Source organism: Leptonychotes weddellii, chromosome 12 (genome assembly GCF_054177405.1).
Source record: "Leptonychotes weddellii isolate Sample4059 chromosome 12, ASM5417740v2, whole genome shotgun sequence".
NCBI classification, from domain to species: Eukaryota; Metazoa; Chordata; class Mammalia; order Carnivora; family Phocidae; genus Leptonychotes; species Leptonychotes weddellii.
The window spans coordinates 40,420,916-40,438,172 of record NC_138380.1 but is presented as its reverse complement, the minus strand read 5'-3'; the positions used below and the strand labels follow the sequence as shown (position 1 = coordinate 40,438,172).

Sequence of the window (17,257 nt, the reverse complement as noted above, 5' to 3'; positions counted from 1 at the left end):
GTTAACACTGGCAGTGAGGGAAGTGACCAGTTGCCTCTCTGGAACTTCCCAGGGAGGGAAAGGGGTGAAACAAAAGCTGAAATCAAGGACTAGAAACCTCCCCCTGATTCTGATCATCTGCGCGATTTGGTCTGGGTGGGAGTTGCCAGACAGCACTCCTCCTTAGTGCTCTGGCCCCACCATTATCCGTTTGAGGTCATATGTAATGAAACTCCTTTCAATCATCATAGCACTAACCACCTTAGGAGATGTCCCCACACCCTCAAATATAAAACCCAATTTTATTATGATGATATAAGTCTGAGGTTGATTTTTTAATAATTGATCAATTGGTTGGAAGGATGCTAGGGAGAGCTGACAAGGACCACTGTTACACCCAGTGAGCCTCAATTAGCCAACAAGGGAAGGGATTCACATCTCCTTTCATGTGGCCTCCATGAACAGTGGCCAGCTGTCCGGCTTGCAGGGTTTCTCCAGAGATGGAAAGAAGTCCATCTAGGATCCTAATGGACCCCAAAGGCTCTTGAAAGAAGACCTTTCTCCTTTTCTAGGCATTGCTTCTGAGTGAGATGAGAAGTGACTTGGCTGTGGATCTCCACCTTCCCCTCCACAGTCTTCTGGTCAAGGCATGGAGGGAAGAGGTATATAAAGGAAACGTGTCTAAGCTGCGCCTGTGTTCATTAAGTACAACCAACAGTAAAAGATGCTCTGTAGCTGGGTCTGGGACCTGAATGACCATCCTAGCCTTCCCAAACACTTGCTCTGTCGAAAGTAGTTTCCGTTCATAAATCTCTTAGGGCACTTGCTGTAAGGTGCCTCATATCACAGCTACCTGCAAGATGTAGATTCCTTGAGGGCAGGGAAAACATCACTTATCTTCATAACTCTGTGCATATATTACACACTGCCTGACACATTGCACGTGCTCAACAAATTATTTTTTAACTGAAAGGAAGTGAATTAAATAAGCATCAGGTAGATGGGACAGATACAGAAGCATAACGATGAGTAGGAAGTCTCTTGCCACCCTTTTTGAAAATCTTTTCATAGCAGGAAACAAAAATTAAAAAGAAAATCATAAATGTATTTATTTTTTATTTTATTCAAGAGCAAGGTAGGATATGTCAAAAACGTGTATTTCCTTTGAAGAACTTGCCCCACTGGGGACACTAATGTCCTGGAGAAGAGGCACATGTTTGCAGGTGGCGTTGACATGCTCTGTAAGGCAGGCTTGCTCCTCACTCGCTCCACACTTCCTCCCCTCATCCCTGAGTGTCCTATATTTGCTTTGTTGTGGTGTGGCTTTGTGTCTTTGTTTTCAATTTATACTAAAATTGGGTAAGCATTTTAAGCTAAAATTGGGTAAGACCACAAAGTATTACTTTTATTTTATAAGTTCCTGAAGACAAGTAAGTGGCCACTCGGTATTTAACTGAGATGAAGGATTATTTTTTGTTCTAGGGTCTTTGAATTCCATTGATAATCAGTAAATCTATGTTGGCTTTTTGGAGGCCACAAAAAGCAGTTAAACTCACCCACCTTTTTATGATTGATAAGCAGAAACGGAAAATATCTTCACCTAACTTGAGATAATTCGAGAAAATATCTAGGCGAGTGCCATCCACCCACCCACCCTTTGACCAAAGACTTCTTACGTCTCACAAAGGGGCAGCCACAGAGGCTCTGAATCCTGAGGCACATGCTGTATGAATTCACAGAAACGTATTTACTCTACGGAAATGAACAACAAAAAATGTTTCAGCAACTTCATTTGGAGAAAAAGGAGGTGGAAACTGACAACAGTGTGGCCTTGTTTATCCCACACTTCCCACGCTATTCCTCCTACAGGTAAGTGGAGATGCTGTATGAAACCATTTTGTTTAAAGATGATTGTTTTACGAAGAGGCTTAAATTTCGATTTAACGTGATTTGACTCTAAAAATGTGTTTATCTGTCATAATGTTTATTCCTAGATCATCTACGAGGCAGGCCTCATAGGAATCTGGCACCAGGCTTGAAAAACAACTGTAAACACTTTTCTTTTTCATTTTTCTTGGTTTTGATTTTTTACAGCCTGATTCAACTATCATCCAAGCTCAAAGAAATAAGCTGACTTGGCTGAGAACAGAGCTGGGATTCAAACCAGATTTTCAGGTTCCAGAAACTCTACCATAGCTGCCTCCGTATTGAGTCAACTTTCTATGAAAACAACAAAATACAGTAAGCAATGGAAAGGAAGAATAAATGTGGCAAAACCAAACCCAATTTTAGATGTCTAGTAGAATTTCTGTGGGGCTTATAAGTGGGTTCTGGTTTGGTTTTGTTTTTTAATAATGAGGAAATGCTAGAAACAAACAAACATTATTTTAGATATAGAATTTATCCAAGCACAGATTTCACTGTTTTAGGTCGTAAGTGCTATTTTAAATGGTTATCACTAAATATCCAAAAGCATATATTGCCTGCTTTCTCCTTGCCCCAAATGATAACGGATATGATTACAGTATGATTATTCTAAGTGAATTTCACCGCATGGAATATTAATGCTACAGCCCTGCTAAGATAGATGGGTGGATGGATGGATGGATGAATGAACAGATGGACAGACAGAATAAGTGAGTAAGTAAATTTATGGGAATATAACTTCCTGAAACCTTGCCTATGCCAACATGCTGAGCTCTTAAAATGTACCCATTTGATCCAAATACACAGAATAAAAACAGAACAAAAGATGGCAGTTTTTAGCTCCAACCCTTGCCCAATGTTTTCTTTTCTTTTGATCCATGGCATCTGTTCTATCACTGAGAATAATGATGGTATTAAAGTTTTATTCTCTAACTTTTCTGCCTGCTCCTTCCCTTTACACAGCATGGTCTTTCCAAACTGAAAATCTGTGAATAACTCGCTCTCTTCTGCCCCACACTGCCCAAGGTGTTTTACTGTTGTTACTCTCTTATTAAAAAATTAGTACTGGGCGCCTGAGTGGCTCAGTCGTTAAGCGTCTGCCTTTGGCTCAGGTCATGATCCCAGGGTCCTGGGTTCAAGCCCCACATTGGGCTCCCGGCTCCGTGGGAAGCCTGCTTCTCCCTCTCCCACTCCCCCTGCTTGTGTTCCCTCTCTCACTGTGTCTCTCTGTCAAATAAATAAATAAAATCCTAAAAAAAAAAAAAGAAATTAGTACTTTAACGCTTAAAGAAACAATGAAAACATTCAAGTCTGCAAGTGCTCCAGGGCCTGGCCCACTCTTCAGAGGTAAGTAAACATCAGGCATCAACAGCCCCTACCGCTCCTTGGGGCAGGTGAGACGACCTCGAGTTGTCTGCATACTTAAGTTTTGTTTCTGATCAGTCTTTGAACCTGCTGTTTTTGAAGCCAACAAGAAGCCAGAGACCACAGAGACCAAGAAAGTCCTCCATAAAGACCAAGAAAGTCCTTCAGAAAAGTTAAGTGAGGCTGGAATTTTAGACCTGAAACATTATGACTGCTCTTCATGTTTTTCTCAATTTTATTAGTTCAGGAAAAGCAATATAAGATTCAAAGTAAGTGAAAGAAAAAACAAATATTTTTTCTCAAGTTTTCACTGTGGCTCCAGAGTAGAAGATAAAAATAGCATGCATGTATTGTAGAGGGCTAATACTTATGAAATACATATGTCATCACTTGAAGATCGTGGTGCCCTTCTGTGGAGAATGCTAAGAATAAACACAAAGAGGAAGCTTCGATACTTGCTTGATACTGCATTTTTAACGGTTCTCCTAGTGTGTGGGTGTCTAGAAAAGAAAGGGCATTAACAATGTAGACAGGGCTAGCTCCTGGAATTGGCACATATTTATTGCAAAGGCAGCTGTTATTTTAAAGAATTTTTTATAATGTTAATAGAGTTTCTTTTGATGAATGCATTGCTACTTGTGTTCCTCCCATCCCCTGTGTTGAATCTGACAGTATCTAACATTTTAGGCGGAAAACAGATAAATATTTATTTCATGAATACTAAGAAGTTATTTTTAATCCTGAACATCAGTGTTGAGGGGAAAAAATCACATTTTCCACAGTTCCAAAATTATAATCCTTTCTGTCAGACTGGGTTCCTTTAAAAATACAATGGTACATTAAGAGTGTAATGAAATGTCTAGAAGATAAAGTGAAACAATGAAAGCTTATATACCAATAATTCCAAGGGAAAAGTTGTTTAAAAAGATTAATTTTGTCATTACCAAAGTGTACCTAATATACTTTTGACATTTCTACTATGTAGTTATTTGGTAAGAGACTGGAATCTAAACGGCTATGTAAAAAGCATGAATGACTTTAGAAGTTTTCTTTGGTATAACACAATTTAATTATTTTAAACACACCAATCTTACGTTATATTATATAGGTTATATCATCTACCTATGCAATATACATATATATGTATATGCTATACATATACTTACACAATTATATATAATATATCCCGTATCTGTTTATATATATATTTCATATATATGTGTGCATATATATGTATGTGTATGTGTGTATGTGTATGTGTATATATATATATATTTCAGTTGCTGTTTTGATACTACAATGGGAATTTCAAAAGTACAAAAATATACAGGAGGATGATAGTAGCACAAAGATATTGAGAGAAGCACAAAGATATTCACTAAACCTAAAAGTATATAAAAATACATTGGTTTGAAATGGATGTTTGTAACCGAAAGAGCTAACTGGTTTTGATTCACTGTGACTCATTGAAGCTAGAACCATGTGTAAGTAATAGGCTTTGTACTTCCATGCTCTCAAGAGTATAAGTCGGTAGTAAAAGGAGCAGGAACATTTTTAGTTCACCCCATTTGACCACTTCCTACCCACATATCATGTAATGGTTAATAGTCTTCCCCCAAATCCATCCAAAGAACAATTATGTTGGGTTTCAGCATTGCTGAACTCACAATAACTCTTGTTGGGTCAACCTACAGCACAGCTTCTGAAGATAACTAGAAAATGACACTTAAGTATATCAATCAAAATGTTTTGCAACAAAACCCTTTAAATCTAATTAGTGAGGTTTTATCCAGATACATGAGAATAACAGGCATCTAAAAAATAATTTTGCAATTCTCTCCTCCATTTATCAAACTTTTGTAGTTTTCCTTTGACAGGGATATTGGAGTGCAGGGTTTAGACCCTTGGGTTATCTCACTACTTGAGAAAATAAGGATATAAAATGTTTTGAAAAACAAATATTTCATGGCTTTTCTTGCTAAACTATACCATTTCCTTATTGTTGACGCTCCATATGTTAATACATACACATAAATTTGTTAAGCAAATGGGTCACAGGAGTTTTCATGGACCAATGGCTAAGGGAAATGGGATATTAATCAGAACACGTGTTGTTATGATGACTTATCTTAACTGGAACTCAGGGGACTCCAGATATTTGGTCCCTGTACACTCATGGAAAATAACTCAGAAGGATGCTGGATTCTCATGTTGAGGGAAAATTCTTCATTAAAGAAATAGGCCTTCTTTTTGTCAATGCATAAAGGGCTACAGTGAAATATCTTCCCAGAACTAAGAAAAAAATATTCTCCTCTGAGAAGGAAACAAGTAAAAAACCCAAAAGGTGGGATTAACTATTTGTAGAAACTACCTCGAGACAGCAGAGGTTGACTTCAGTGGCTGGATCAATAGTGAGGTGTACTGCAAATCAGTCATTGCTAAAAACAGTTAAATACTGAAGTTTTACAGGTTTTGTTCTTAAAGTAAATTAGGAAGGACTCAAGGTTATTGTTATAGTAGCACTGCCTTGGATGTGAGAGGAAAGGACAGGGTAACAGCTAGTGTTATCAGAACTGTTCACCATCCTTGGCCCTTTTTACTCATCACACTTCATGATCTGAGCGTACCTCTGGAGATGTATAAAGCTTATGAAAATCTGGTAGCCGATGGTGGGGAATCAAAAACAATGCCTTAAAAACAAAGAAGTTTCCTTAAGATTAAGGTCCAGAAATGTAATCAAGAACAACTAAAAGTGAACAAGAATGAACATCTACTCCAAATATGAACCTATCTGATGGCTGAATGTATGGTCGAAAAGGAAACTAGAAAGAGAGGTGCCAAGGAGGAATGCCTCTTGCACTGTTAGAATACAGGGCATGCAAGATGGCCCGCATCTATTCTTCTTGGCAAGTCTATCCCAATGGTGGAGGCAGATGTATGAAGATATTCTACCTTGAAGTCACACTTCATCAACTAACTCTCCTTACAGCTTGCCAAGCAATTTTCTGATATGATTTGAGTTCTCAGGTAGGTTTTGCTTCAGGAGAAAGAAACCATTGACTGGCCAGTTGACAGGAGTATTTCAGTGTACATATTGAACATCAGTAAATTAGCAGTCAAAACCATACATTGGTTATGAGTATTGGTGTTAGTGTCAACAAATCTTTTGCAGCATAACTAACTCTTCATTTACTGTCAATATGAAACTCCTCTGCCATTGTGTGGAGCCCTTCTTGCTAATTCTTGCTAATCAGCAGGTCTCCTTTACATCATCACATATAGTGTAGGCTCCCAAATGAAGGGATTGCTTGTTTTTTTCCAGATAAGATAGTTCTTACATACAGAACAAAATGAATGAAAGTCCACAAAGTGGATTTCACTTCACAAATCCTATGTCAAGAATTTTCAAGATTCCATAACCTCTCCTATAAAAAATTGTCTAATGTGTGCCTTATGCAACATAAATTGGGATAGAAGTTATAGAAGTTTGAACTAAGATGGCCATTAAGACACTGCCCTCTAAGACTTGTCAACCCATTAGAATTCTGAGTAAAATCATATTGACAGCTGTTTAGAAACAAATCAATCTGTCAAAACTTGAGGAAAATATTAAATGAATATAAATGCCTATAAAGTCCCCCATGGCTAGGTAGGATATATGGGATTGATTCAAATTTGAGTATACTGAAGATGGGTAAAAGTGTTCAATTGTTTCTATAGCTCTGCATTAGCTGCAAGTGATATTAAGAAGCCCCGTGGGAAGAAACAGCATAGATTGGAACAATGAGGTAATAAAAGGAGGCATTGACCTACAAGCTATGGTTTCGATGGGTCTGAAATAGGGGAGTTCTTTATTCTGGTGTATAAAGACAGCCTAACAACCACTGTCCTGAGTAGTGTGGGAAAAAAATATTTGGAAGAAAGAATGAGGTGAGCATGATTCCCTGAGAAGAGAATACTGGGGTACAGGTATTTATACAGACTTGAAAACTGATGATGGTCTCAGCAAATGCATGCCTCCTGAATAATGATCTATGTGCCAGGGTGTTTGTTGCTTCTCAAATCTCTGAACATGAACCTAAGTCAGAAACTATCTCTGCTGTGAAGATAGACATGTGTCTCAGTTCTCCAGGCACCCTGCTGTTGGGCTGTTTCCTCCCTGGATTTGCAGAGAAGAGCACACCTCCAGGCCTGTGCGGGCCCTATCTATCTCTCACTACCAACTCCACTGCAAAGCAAGTTATGACACCCCACCCTTTAGGCAACTAACAAAATATTTTCAACATTAGCTGAAAAATAAGAACATCAAGTACAACTCAAGTGTAAAGGTTCAGACTATATTTTTCCGCTGCTGTTATTCATAACTTGGTGCATCTATTATAATAGAACAAAAGGCATCTAACAAAGTCAAAGTCATCCATTCCATTTATTTACCCACTTTCAAACTACTTTGGTAGGATCAGCTAGTTAGAAAACAGGAAAAACATATTCATTTCTTCAGTTGACTCTTGTGAGCCCTGTAGCAAGTCAAGGTCATGAGATACCAGTCTTGTGAAGAATCACATCACAGGTAAACTGCATGAATGTACACAACAAACCTTTAATCTCAAGTAGTTATTCTACATGAACTAACAAGAATATTGGCTCTATTACCTTTTATGTTTCTTGTATTGAGTGAAAGACAAGACCATGAGCAACTTAAGAAACATGCAGAAAGAGTGTCTATAAGGAAATGAGCTGACAAAGTTGTGTCCTGACAAGCAAAGGGAAGTAGAGAGCTAAGAAATTATTAGGTGAATACAATATACAAGTGTAAAATCATCTCCCTGTATGTAAGTTTTGTTTTGTTTTCTCTCAATACGGTCTTTAATTTGGCTTTTAATTTGTATTCCCTACTGATGCCTATGATCTCCCTAATGTACTTATTTGCTAGCTGTACATCTCTTCTTGTGAAATGTTTAAATCTTTTGCATGTCTTTAATTAAGTTGTTTATTTTCTTATTATTGAACATTGAAGTTTCTTTATATATTCTGGATACAACTCCCTTAAAACATATAGGCTTTGCAAATATTCTCCCCAGGTCTATGGGTTGTCTTTTCATTCTCCCAATAGAAGCTTCTGAAGAGCAGGTGTTGTTAATTTTGATAAAGTATAATTTATCAATGTGTTCTTTTATGGTTTGTACTTTTGGTGTCATACCTAGAAAACCTTTGCCTAATGTGAGATTTCTAAGAGTTCCTCCTGTTCTCTTAACCATGAGTTTTATAGTTTTATACTTTCAATTTAGGTTTATGCTCTATTTTAATGTTTGCATATGATGTAAAATATAGGAGGTAATTATTTTGCATATCAATAGCAAATTGTTCCATCACCATTTGTTAATGACTACCTTTCTCCATGGAATGCCCCTTGTCAATAATAAGTTGTCTGTGTACATATGGATCTATTTCTGGACTCTCTATTCTATTCTATTGACCCATTTGTCTATCTTGATGCTAATACCATGCTGCCTTGATTACTACAGCTTTATAGTAAGTCTCAAATAAGGCCTACTTTTTAGTCTTCCAACTTTTCCCTTCTTTTCCAAGTTGCTTTGTCTATTTTGGGTGCTTTGCATTTCCATATAAATCTTAGAATTGGTTTGTCAATTTCTACAAAAAAAAAAAAAAACCTGCTAGGATTTTAATTGCCATTGCATGGATCCATAGATCAGTTTGGAGAGGAGTTACATTTCCACTATCTCTGGAAAATCCCCCAATATTTAGCAACTAAACACTATGCCTCTAAATAATTCTTAGATCAATATAAAAATCAAAATGGAAATTAGAAAGTATTTTGAACTAAATGTGAATACAAGTGCAACACGTTAAAATTTATGGCATACTACTAAAGTGGTACTTAGAGAGAAATTTACAGCACTTAATGCCTACATTAGAAAAAAAAATCTCAAATTAATCACATTAGCTTCCACCTTAAAAAAAAAAGCTAGAAAATAAGGCAAACTCAACCCAAAGCAAGGAGAAGAAAAAAAAATAAAAAGATAAGAAATCAACGATATAAAAACAGAAAAACAATGGGGAATATTAACAACAATAATTAATAACACTTATTATCCTCTAGCCAGACTAGTCTGGGAAAAAAAGAGAAAAAGGACAAATTACCAATATAAAAAAATAATAGATTAGGTCATTACATATTCTACAAAAATTAAAAGGATAATAAAATAATATGAATATCCTTATGCCAATTTAACTCCACTATGACCTGTAAATTTACTTTGTATGACTTGGATCCTTTTCAATTTATTGGGACTTGTTTTATATCTCACAATCTGGTCTATATTGATAAATGTTCTGTGTGCACTTGAAATGAATGTGTATTCTCTATTGTTGGATATTCTAGGGATGCCACTTAGGTAAAGTTGGTTGGTAGTGTTGTTCAAATCTTCCTTTCCTTGCTGATTTTACATCTATTTATTCTATCAACAACTGAAAGAGGAATGTTAATGTCTCTAAATAAAATTATGGATTAAAAATTTTTTTTGCAGGGGCACCTGGATGACTCAGTTGGTTAAGCATCTACTTTCAGCTCAGGTCATGATCCCAGGGTCCTGGGATCAAGCCCTCAGCTCCCTGCTCAGTGGGGAGTCTGCTTCTCCCTCTGCCCTTCCCCCCACTCATGCTTTATATACTTCAGTGCATAAGTAAAAAGGATTAGTATATCATCTTGATAAATGGACAACTTTATCATGAAATGAACTTCTTTAACTCTGGTGACAGTGTTTGCAATGAAATCTACTTTGTCAGATATTAATGCAGTCATTCAAGCTTTCTTTTTATTAGTGTTAGCTTGGTATACCAATTTCCATCCTTTTACTTTTGGGTTGGGTTATTTTGGGTTATTTGTGTCTTTTTTAATAAAGGCAGACTATAATTGTGTTTTACAATTTGAAAATCTCTGCCTTTTTATTGGGGTCTTTAGGACATTTAATGTCATAACTGATATGCTTAGTTTTAAGTCTATGATCTTGCTACTTGTTTCCTATTTGTCTCATATGTTCTTTGTTCCCTTCTTATCTTTTTTTTTACCTTCTTGTGGATTAAGTATTTTTACAATTCCATTTTATCTCTTTTGTTGGCTTATTAGCTACATGTCTTTGTTTTGTTATTTTAATTTAATTGCTTTAGAGTTTATAGTATATGCTCTTAATTTATCACAATCTACCTTCAAATGATATTATATCACTTCATGTATAATAGAACTTTATAATAGTATACTTCCATTTCTCCCTTCGCAGCTTTTTATGCTATTGTTGTCTGTTTATGCTATTGTTTTATGCTATTTCAGTCGTATATGTTATTTTTTAAGATTTATTTATTTATTTATTTAAGAGAGAGGGAATACACAGGAGGGGCAGAGGGAGAGGGAGAAAGAATCTCAAGCAAACTCCATGCTGAGCATGGAGCCCAACACAGGACTTGATCTCATGACCCTAAGATTACCACCTGAGCTGAAACCAAGAGTCAGCCACCTAACCGAACACACCACACAGTGCCCCTCAGTTGTATATCTTATAAATCAGATGATGTATTATTATTATTTTGTTCAAATAGTCAATGATCTTTAAGAGATTTAAATGATAAGAAAACATCTTATGTATTTATCCATCTAGTTACCATTTTTCGTGTGCCTCATTCTTCTGTGCAGGTCCATATTTCCAACTGGCATAGTTATCCTACTGTCCTTCATTAACATTTCTTGTAGTGTGGGGTCTACCAGTGATGAATTCTTTCAGCTTTTATATCTGAAGATATTTTTGCTGGGTATGGAGTTCTTAATCAAATTCTTTTTTCATTCAGCATGTTAAAGATGTTGTTCCACTGTCTTCTTACTTGCATTGTTTCTGATAAGAAATCTACAATTATCATTATCTTTGTTCAATTGCGCATGAGTTTTTTATTCCTCTCGATATTTTTAAATTTTCTCTTCATTATTGGTTTGAATAATGGGATTATGACATGTTTTGGTGTAATTTTCTTCAAATTTCTTGTGCTTGGGCTTTACTGAGCTTCTTGAGTCTGTGCATTTACTCTTTTCATCACTGGGCAAAATTTACTTTGCCCAAGTAAATTACTTCATCAAATATTTTTCTTTCCTCCTCTCTCTCTTCTTTATGTTAGGGACTCCAGTTACACATACATTAGGCTGTTGAAGATGTCCTACAATTCACTGATGCTCTTTATAATTTTTTTCTGTTTCATTTTGGATAGTTTTTCACTACTCTTTTCTTCTACAATGTCTAATCTCATCCACTGTACTTATTATTAATCTCATCCAATATTATTTAGCTAATACCACTCAGTGTGTTTTCCACATCAGACATTATAGTGTTCATCTCTAGAAGTTTGATTTTCCCTTCTTTATATCTCCCATGTCTCTAAACAACTTCCAAACATATGGGCTATAGTTATAAGAACTACTTTAATGTTCTTGTCTGACATTCTAACTTCTGTTTCAGTTGTCTCTCTCTCTCTCTCATTATGTGTAGTATTTTCTTGCTTCTTTGCACATCCAGTAATTTTTGATTGGATATTGGACATTGTGAATTTTACCTTGTTGGGTACTGGATATTTTTGTATTTCTATATATACCTATGAGCTTTACTCTGGGGTGTAGTTATTTGGAAACACTTGGGGATCCTTTTATGTCTTGTTTTCAAGGTTTATTAGGTGAGATCAAAGCAGCATTTAGCCTACAGCTATTTACTCCCCCACTAATAAAATAAGACAATTAGGTGAATTCTACCCAATTCCCTTTAAATTATGAGGTATTCAAGTCTGGCTAGTGGGAATAGGCACTTTTCTTGCCTTATATGAGGTGTGAACATTAGGACCATTCCCCCTAATCCTCTTGAATGGTTCTTTCCTGATCTCAGGTAGTTTCCTATCTGTATGGGTCAATCAGTACTCTGATGAATGACTACTCTTTAGATCTGTGGAGTTCTATATCTCTACAGCTCTCTCTTCTCTTGTGCTTTATCTTGTTAACTTTAGCCACCATGGCTCTCCCTGGATCCTTATCCAACTCTTCAACTCAAGGAGTCCATCAGGTCTGCCTGGGTTCCCCTTCATTATGCTGCCTGGAAACCCTCTCAAGGGAGTAAGCTGGAGCAATCAAAGGATTTATTTCATTTGTTTCCTGTTTCTTGGAGATCACTGTCCTTCATTTCTTGATGTCCAGTATCTTGGAATCTATTCTTCCACATAAGTTGTCTTATATTATGATTATTATGGTTTCAGGTGAAAGGGTGAATCTAATTCTTATTAGTCCTCTTTGGCGGAAGCGGAGGTCCATAAATAGTCTTTTGTCTACCCTTTTCAGTCTACGTAGTTGACTTTTAAATTTCATGAACACCTTTAAACATTCCAATTCCCAGAACATTCAGTGAAGGAGAAATGCCTGCTGAACTCCCTCTCTGAGACTTGGCAAATAACCCTGTAGGGGCTAATTATAATCAATCTTTTGAGAGACACAAATGGTTGCTCTCTCTTATATCTCTGTAGTCAAATAAAGTTAAAGGCAAATTCATATTTCTGGGCAACTATAAAAAATTATGACAGGTCCAAGAGGCTATGCTCTTTCAAACATGACTAAAAACACACAGGAAATAATTCATTCACTGGCACCTCACAAGTCTCCCAGTGACACTGTAAAAGTTTAGGCCCTGAGAGAATCTTGGCTCAGAGGCCCCGATCTTTTTATGTTAGTACATTTCTCCCTAAGAGTAAACAAGGTAGTTTCAAAGGACATTCATTCTTTGAAGTCAGTTCAAAAATTAGTGCTGCAGGATACTAAGTACTACCTCAGCAGCCTGACAGAGATAATGTACAACTGCAATGTGTTCACTATGCCAGGATATAATTTATTCTTTTAGCACATACCCCTTCCTTCTGTGTGTGCCTCAGCTCAATGGAGTTTGGGAATAACCAACCATGGTCCAGTTTCCATCAGGTTTCTTTCTGAATGCGTACAATGTTGCAACTTCAAACCATAGTGGGTTTGGTCATACTGGGCACTGAATTGTGCTTGGATACTCCCTCTCAAAAATTAGACAGAACTGGTCACCACTGGTTCCCAGGGGCTGTATTAGGGGTAGAGGCATTAAAAATAGTTTGACTCCCTCTGGTCATCAAATGTAATAGGATCTATTAAAAAGAAATGTTCAAAATGTATGTGGTTGTTACTAGACAGCTTTTAAAAATCAATGTACCCACTGATCCATGTATCATTTAAATTTTTTCCTAAAGTAGAGAGTCTTGATGACCAAAGGTGAAGAGATAAATGAGACGGATCAAAATCTTTTCCACTTCATGCCACCAAGAATAGCTTTAGTCCTGGGAAAGATTTTTGGCTAAGATAGCACAAGTAACTAAAGCCCAGTGATCTATGTCCTTATGATATCAAAGCAGTGATATCATAAGAATGACTGATGTCATGTTACCCCATCAATGAAATTAAAATACAAAGTTGTTCATGTCCGAGTTTGTGTATAAACTTGCTAGTATAAACACACCAGACCCATTTGAATCAGTGGAAAGTTAGAGTTTTGGAGGGGAAAAGGAATAGACATCAGAAAATGTCTCTTCTTTATCTACTGCACCCTGTTCACTGTCCAATGGGATCAAGAATCTTGTTCACCAAGCAATCAAGCTTTACGTTTATTTGTTCAATAGAACATAGTATCTCTTCACCCCTTCCCACACCCCGCTTTTAAAAAAGCTGTTAATTATTTTAAATACTTGGGGACAATTCAATTATAAAGGGCACAGGTAAAATCAAAGGGCTTAATGAAGGTAATAAAATGTAATTCACAATGCCCACATGACAACAACATAACAGATATTTGTAGCACAATATAAAAATGCAACAAGAGCCAATGTTAAAGATTTGGGACTTAGTTTATTCTGCACTTTTATGCTGTAGGAATTCAGATGGGCTAGTCACTGAATGCAGGATGGGCCAGGTGTCCAGGTGCTGGGTTTACCTCTAACACTATTTTCCTCTACTGTACATTTTCTGGCTTGTGTTACCTTGACTTGGGTTTAATGATATCTGGCAACAATTACCCATAACAGAGTCTGGCTAGGATGACTGTCATTTTGAATTCTGTTTTGTCTCTGTGTAATGCATGTCTTAGTCACAATCATTCAAGGAGGGTATCTTTATGAGGTATGTGGTTTCCATTTGCATAAACAATTTGGTGAAAAACTGCACATGGGTGTTCCCTAGGTATTATGTGATAAGACACCTGGAGTGAATTATTGAATGAGCTTAGAAGAAAAGGCTTGAGAACTGATTTCACACATATGAATAAAGAAAGCCTGTCACAGTGGCTTAGAGATGAAAGTTAGAGGCGCTGCTTCCTTTTGAATAGGTGGAGTTGTGTTCAAATTTCTTCTTACTCCTCCACCTGGATACTCAGTATTTGTTCTTCAGTGACATTAAAACCAAACTATCAAAGAACAGCTGAGCATCCAATACAATGTCTCCAGGGAGGTATGATTCAAAGAGTGTCTGGGACACCTAGAAACGTGCATTTTCAGTTTAATATCATGTACATGTATGAAGGAGTCACTAAGAATAAGCCCATGTTACAAGTGAAACAGGAGATTTATAAAAAAGGCGAGAACAGTTTTCTCAGTAGGATAGTACAAAGTCTGAAGGATAATATAATCTGAACTTTGAGGTTTTAGAGAGAGTGGAATGCTCTTTGTGAAAAGTAAAAGCAGTGTTCATGGAGCACATCACAAGGTAGGTTCAGTCTAACTGGTCTGGTGGGGACTGCCATTCAAAACTTGCCTTTGAGACTTATTCTTGCTAACCAAACTGCATTCTACAACTATGTATGTTCTCCAATATGTGGGTCTCCCAACATAGTGATAACACCGAACAGATTTCTGTTCTTATTGAAAGCAATAATTCCTCATTAAAAGAGAAAATGTAAAAACTGAAAACATGGAGCATTTCCCATTTATGCTGCACAATTCACAACCAAAGACTCATATTCCATCCCATTCCAATCAGCAAGTCCAGAGGCATCTTTAAAGTGAAAATGAAAAAATGGCAAGTGGTAAAGAGAGAGTGTATAGAATGCATTTGTGATGGAGCAAAGGATGGTGGAGGGGAAGAGATATAATGATAATCTGTAAATTACTGAAATAGGGATCGAGTACTCCTTAAATGCAGTGAAGGGTTTTTTTAGGGTATAATATAAGAATATATCAACAACCACAATTTCAATTTGAGGTGTAATTCTAACAAACCTGCATTAAATTGCACATTTTATGGAAAAATATAATGGGAATTATGCTCTTACCATCTGTTTTCTTTGAATCACTTCCGACATTAGATTGATCTTTCCTGTCTGTCTTATTTTTACCATCTTTCAAGTCACCTGAAAGTAATAAACATGACAAACAGCATATGTATACAGCTAAAAGGGAAGTTATAAATAGTCTTAAACTTGTCAAGGTAAAAAGATGGAAAAAAAAGTACATAATTTTAGTCATGAGGGGGTACATATCTGAATGTATCTTTTTAAGCCATATATTAGGTCTCAAAAGTTAGATTACAATCCAGAAATTAAGACAAAGTTCCTGTTAAACAAAGTTGCACTTAAGCCAATAATGTTTATTTTCCAAGAAAGGCAGTTCAGCTCTATTATTGGGCTGTGGAGAGCAGAAAAACTTAGGTCAAATGTAAATTATGCCAGCTCATAGCTACTTAACTTCTATATGCTTCAGTTTCCTCATCTGCAAAATGGTGATAATAATAGCTACTTTATAGACATAATATAAGGACAAATGTATTTAAGGTAGTGAATCTGATATCTGGCACATCACGCAATGACAACTGAACTCTAAAACGGAGTTATAAATGGTATTCTAAGTAACAAGCTTGTCGAAATATGATTTGTAAATGTTAAAAAACACTATGCAAACAGATGTAGAATAAACGCGTGTCAAAAACTTACTTAATTCATTCGCGAAGGAACCAGAGAGATCATAAGGAGGGTGCCAAGACATTTAAGGAAATGGGCATTTATAGGCAATTTAGAAAACTGTTAAAATAAGATTGCTGTGTTAGAAACAAAACTGGTTATGTCCTACAGGGCAGTAAAATCATAACCTGGGGTGGGGGAGGTAATCTCTTCCAACAGTCAAAAATCTGTAAGTTAGCATACAACTTCACAGGGCCTAGGCTTGAGTCAATAGTAAAAGACAAAGTTAAACACAGTCATGGTCTCCTAAAGCAGGAGTCATCCACCTGTAGCTCAGGGGCCAATGTGGAAACAGCGATCTTTGGAAATAATCACATGCATTTTGTTTGCATGCTGTCTGCAGCCGCTTTCACGCTGCGGTGGTAGGCACCACAGAGTTGCAACAGAGACCCGCAAACCCAGGAATAGTTACTGGCTGGGCCGGCACAGAAAAAGCTTGCTGACCCCTGTCTAAGATAATCAAATAATCCCTGGCCATGTCTTTTTAAGAGTATGCCACTGTGGGCAGAGCAAGATGGCGGAGGAGTAGGAGACCTGGATTTCGTCTCCTCTCAGGAATTCAGCTGGATAGGGATCAAACCATTCGGAACACCTACAAACTCAACAGGAGATCGAAGAAAAGAAGAGCACAACCCTCTCATCAGAAAAGCAACCACATTCTGGAAGGTCTTTTCTGATTTGTTTAGAGTATATTTTCTGGGGACGTTGTTACTCTGCTAGCATTTTGTTCTCTCATTAATCTATTCTCCTCTGCACAAAATGACAAGACGGAAAAAATCACCTCACAAAAAGAACAAGAGGTAGTACCGACTGCCAGGGACCTACTCAATATGGACATTAGTACGATGTCAGATCTAGAGTTCAGAATCATCACTTTAAAGATATTAGCTGGGCTTGAAAAAAATATGGAAGTTATTAGAGAAACC

At 36.8% G+C, this 17,257-nt stretch overlaps 1 protein-coding gene across 7 annotated transcripts in view; it reads right to left on the bottom strand.

Moving 5' to 3' along the window:
* Positions 1–17,257, bottom strand: part of PDE1C (phosphodiesterase 1C) — a 286,493-nt gene that overhangs the window by 35,917 nt on the left and 233,319 nt on the right. For 5 of the 7 annotated variants that reach the window (XM_081800305.1, XM_081800308.1, XM_081800307.1 and 2 more), the window contains one exon: positions 15,648–15,725. The exons of the other annotated variants lie outside the window; for them this stretch is intronic. In XM_081800305.1, the coding sequence (XP_081656431.1) occupies positions 15,648–15,725 (78 nt within the window). The remainder of the gene's footprint in view (positions 1–15,647; positions 15,726–17,257) is intronic. 7 annotated transcript variants of the gene reach the window in all.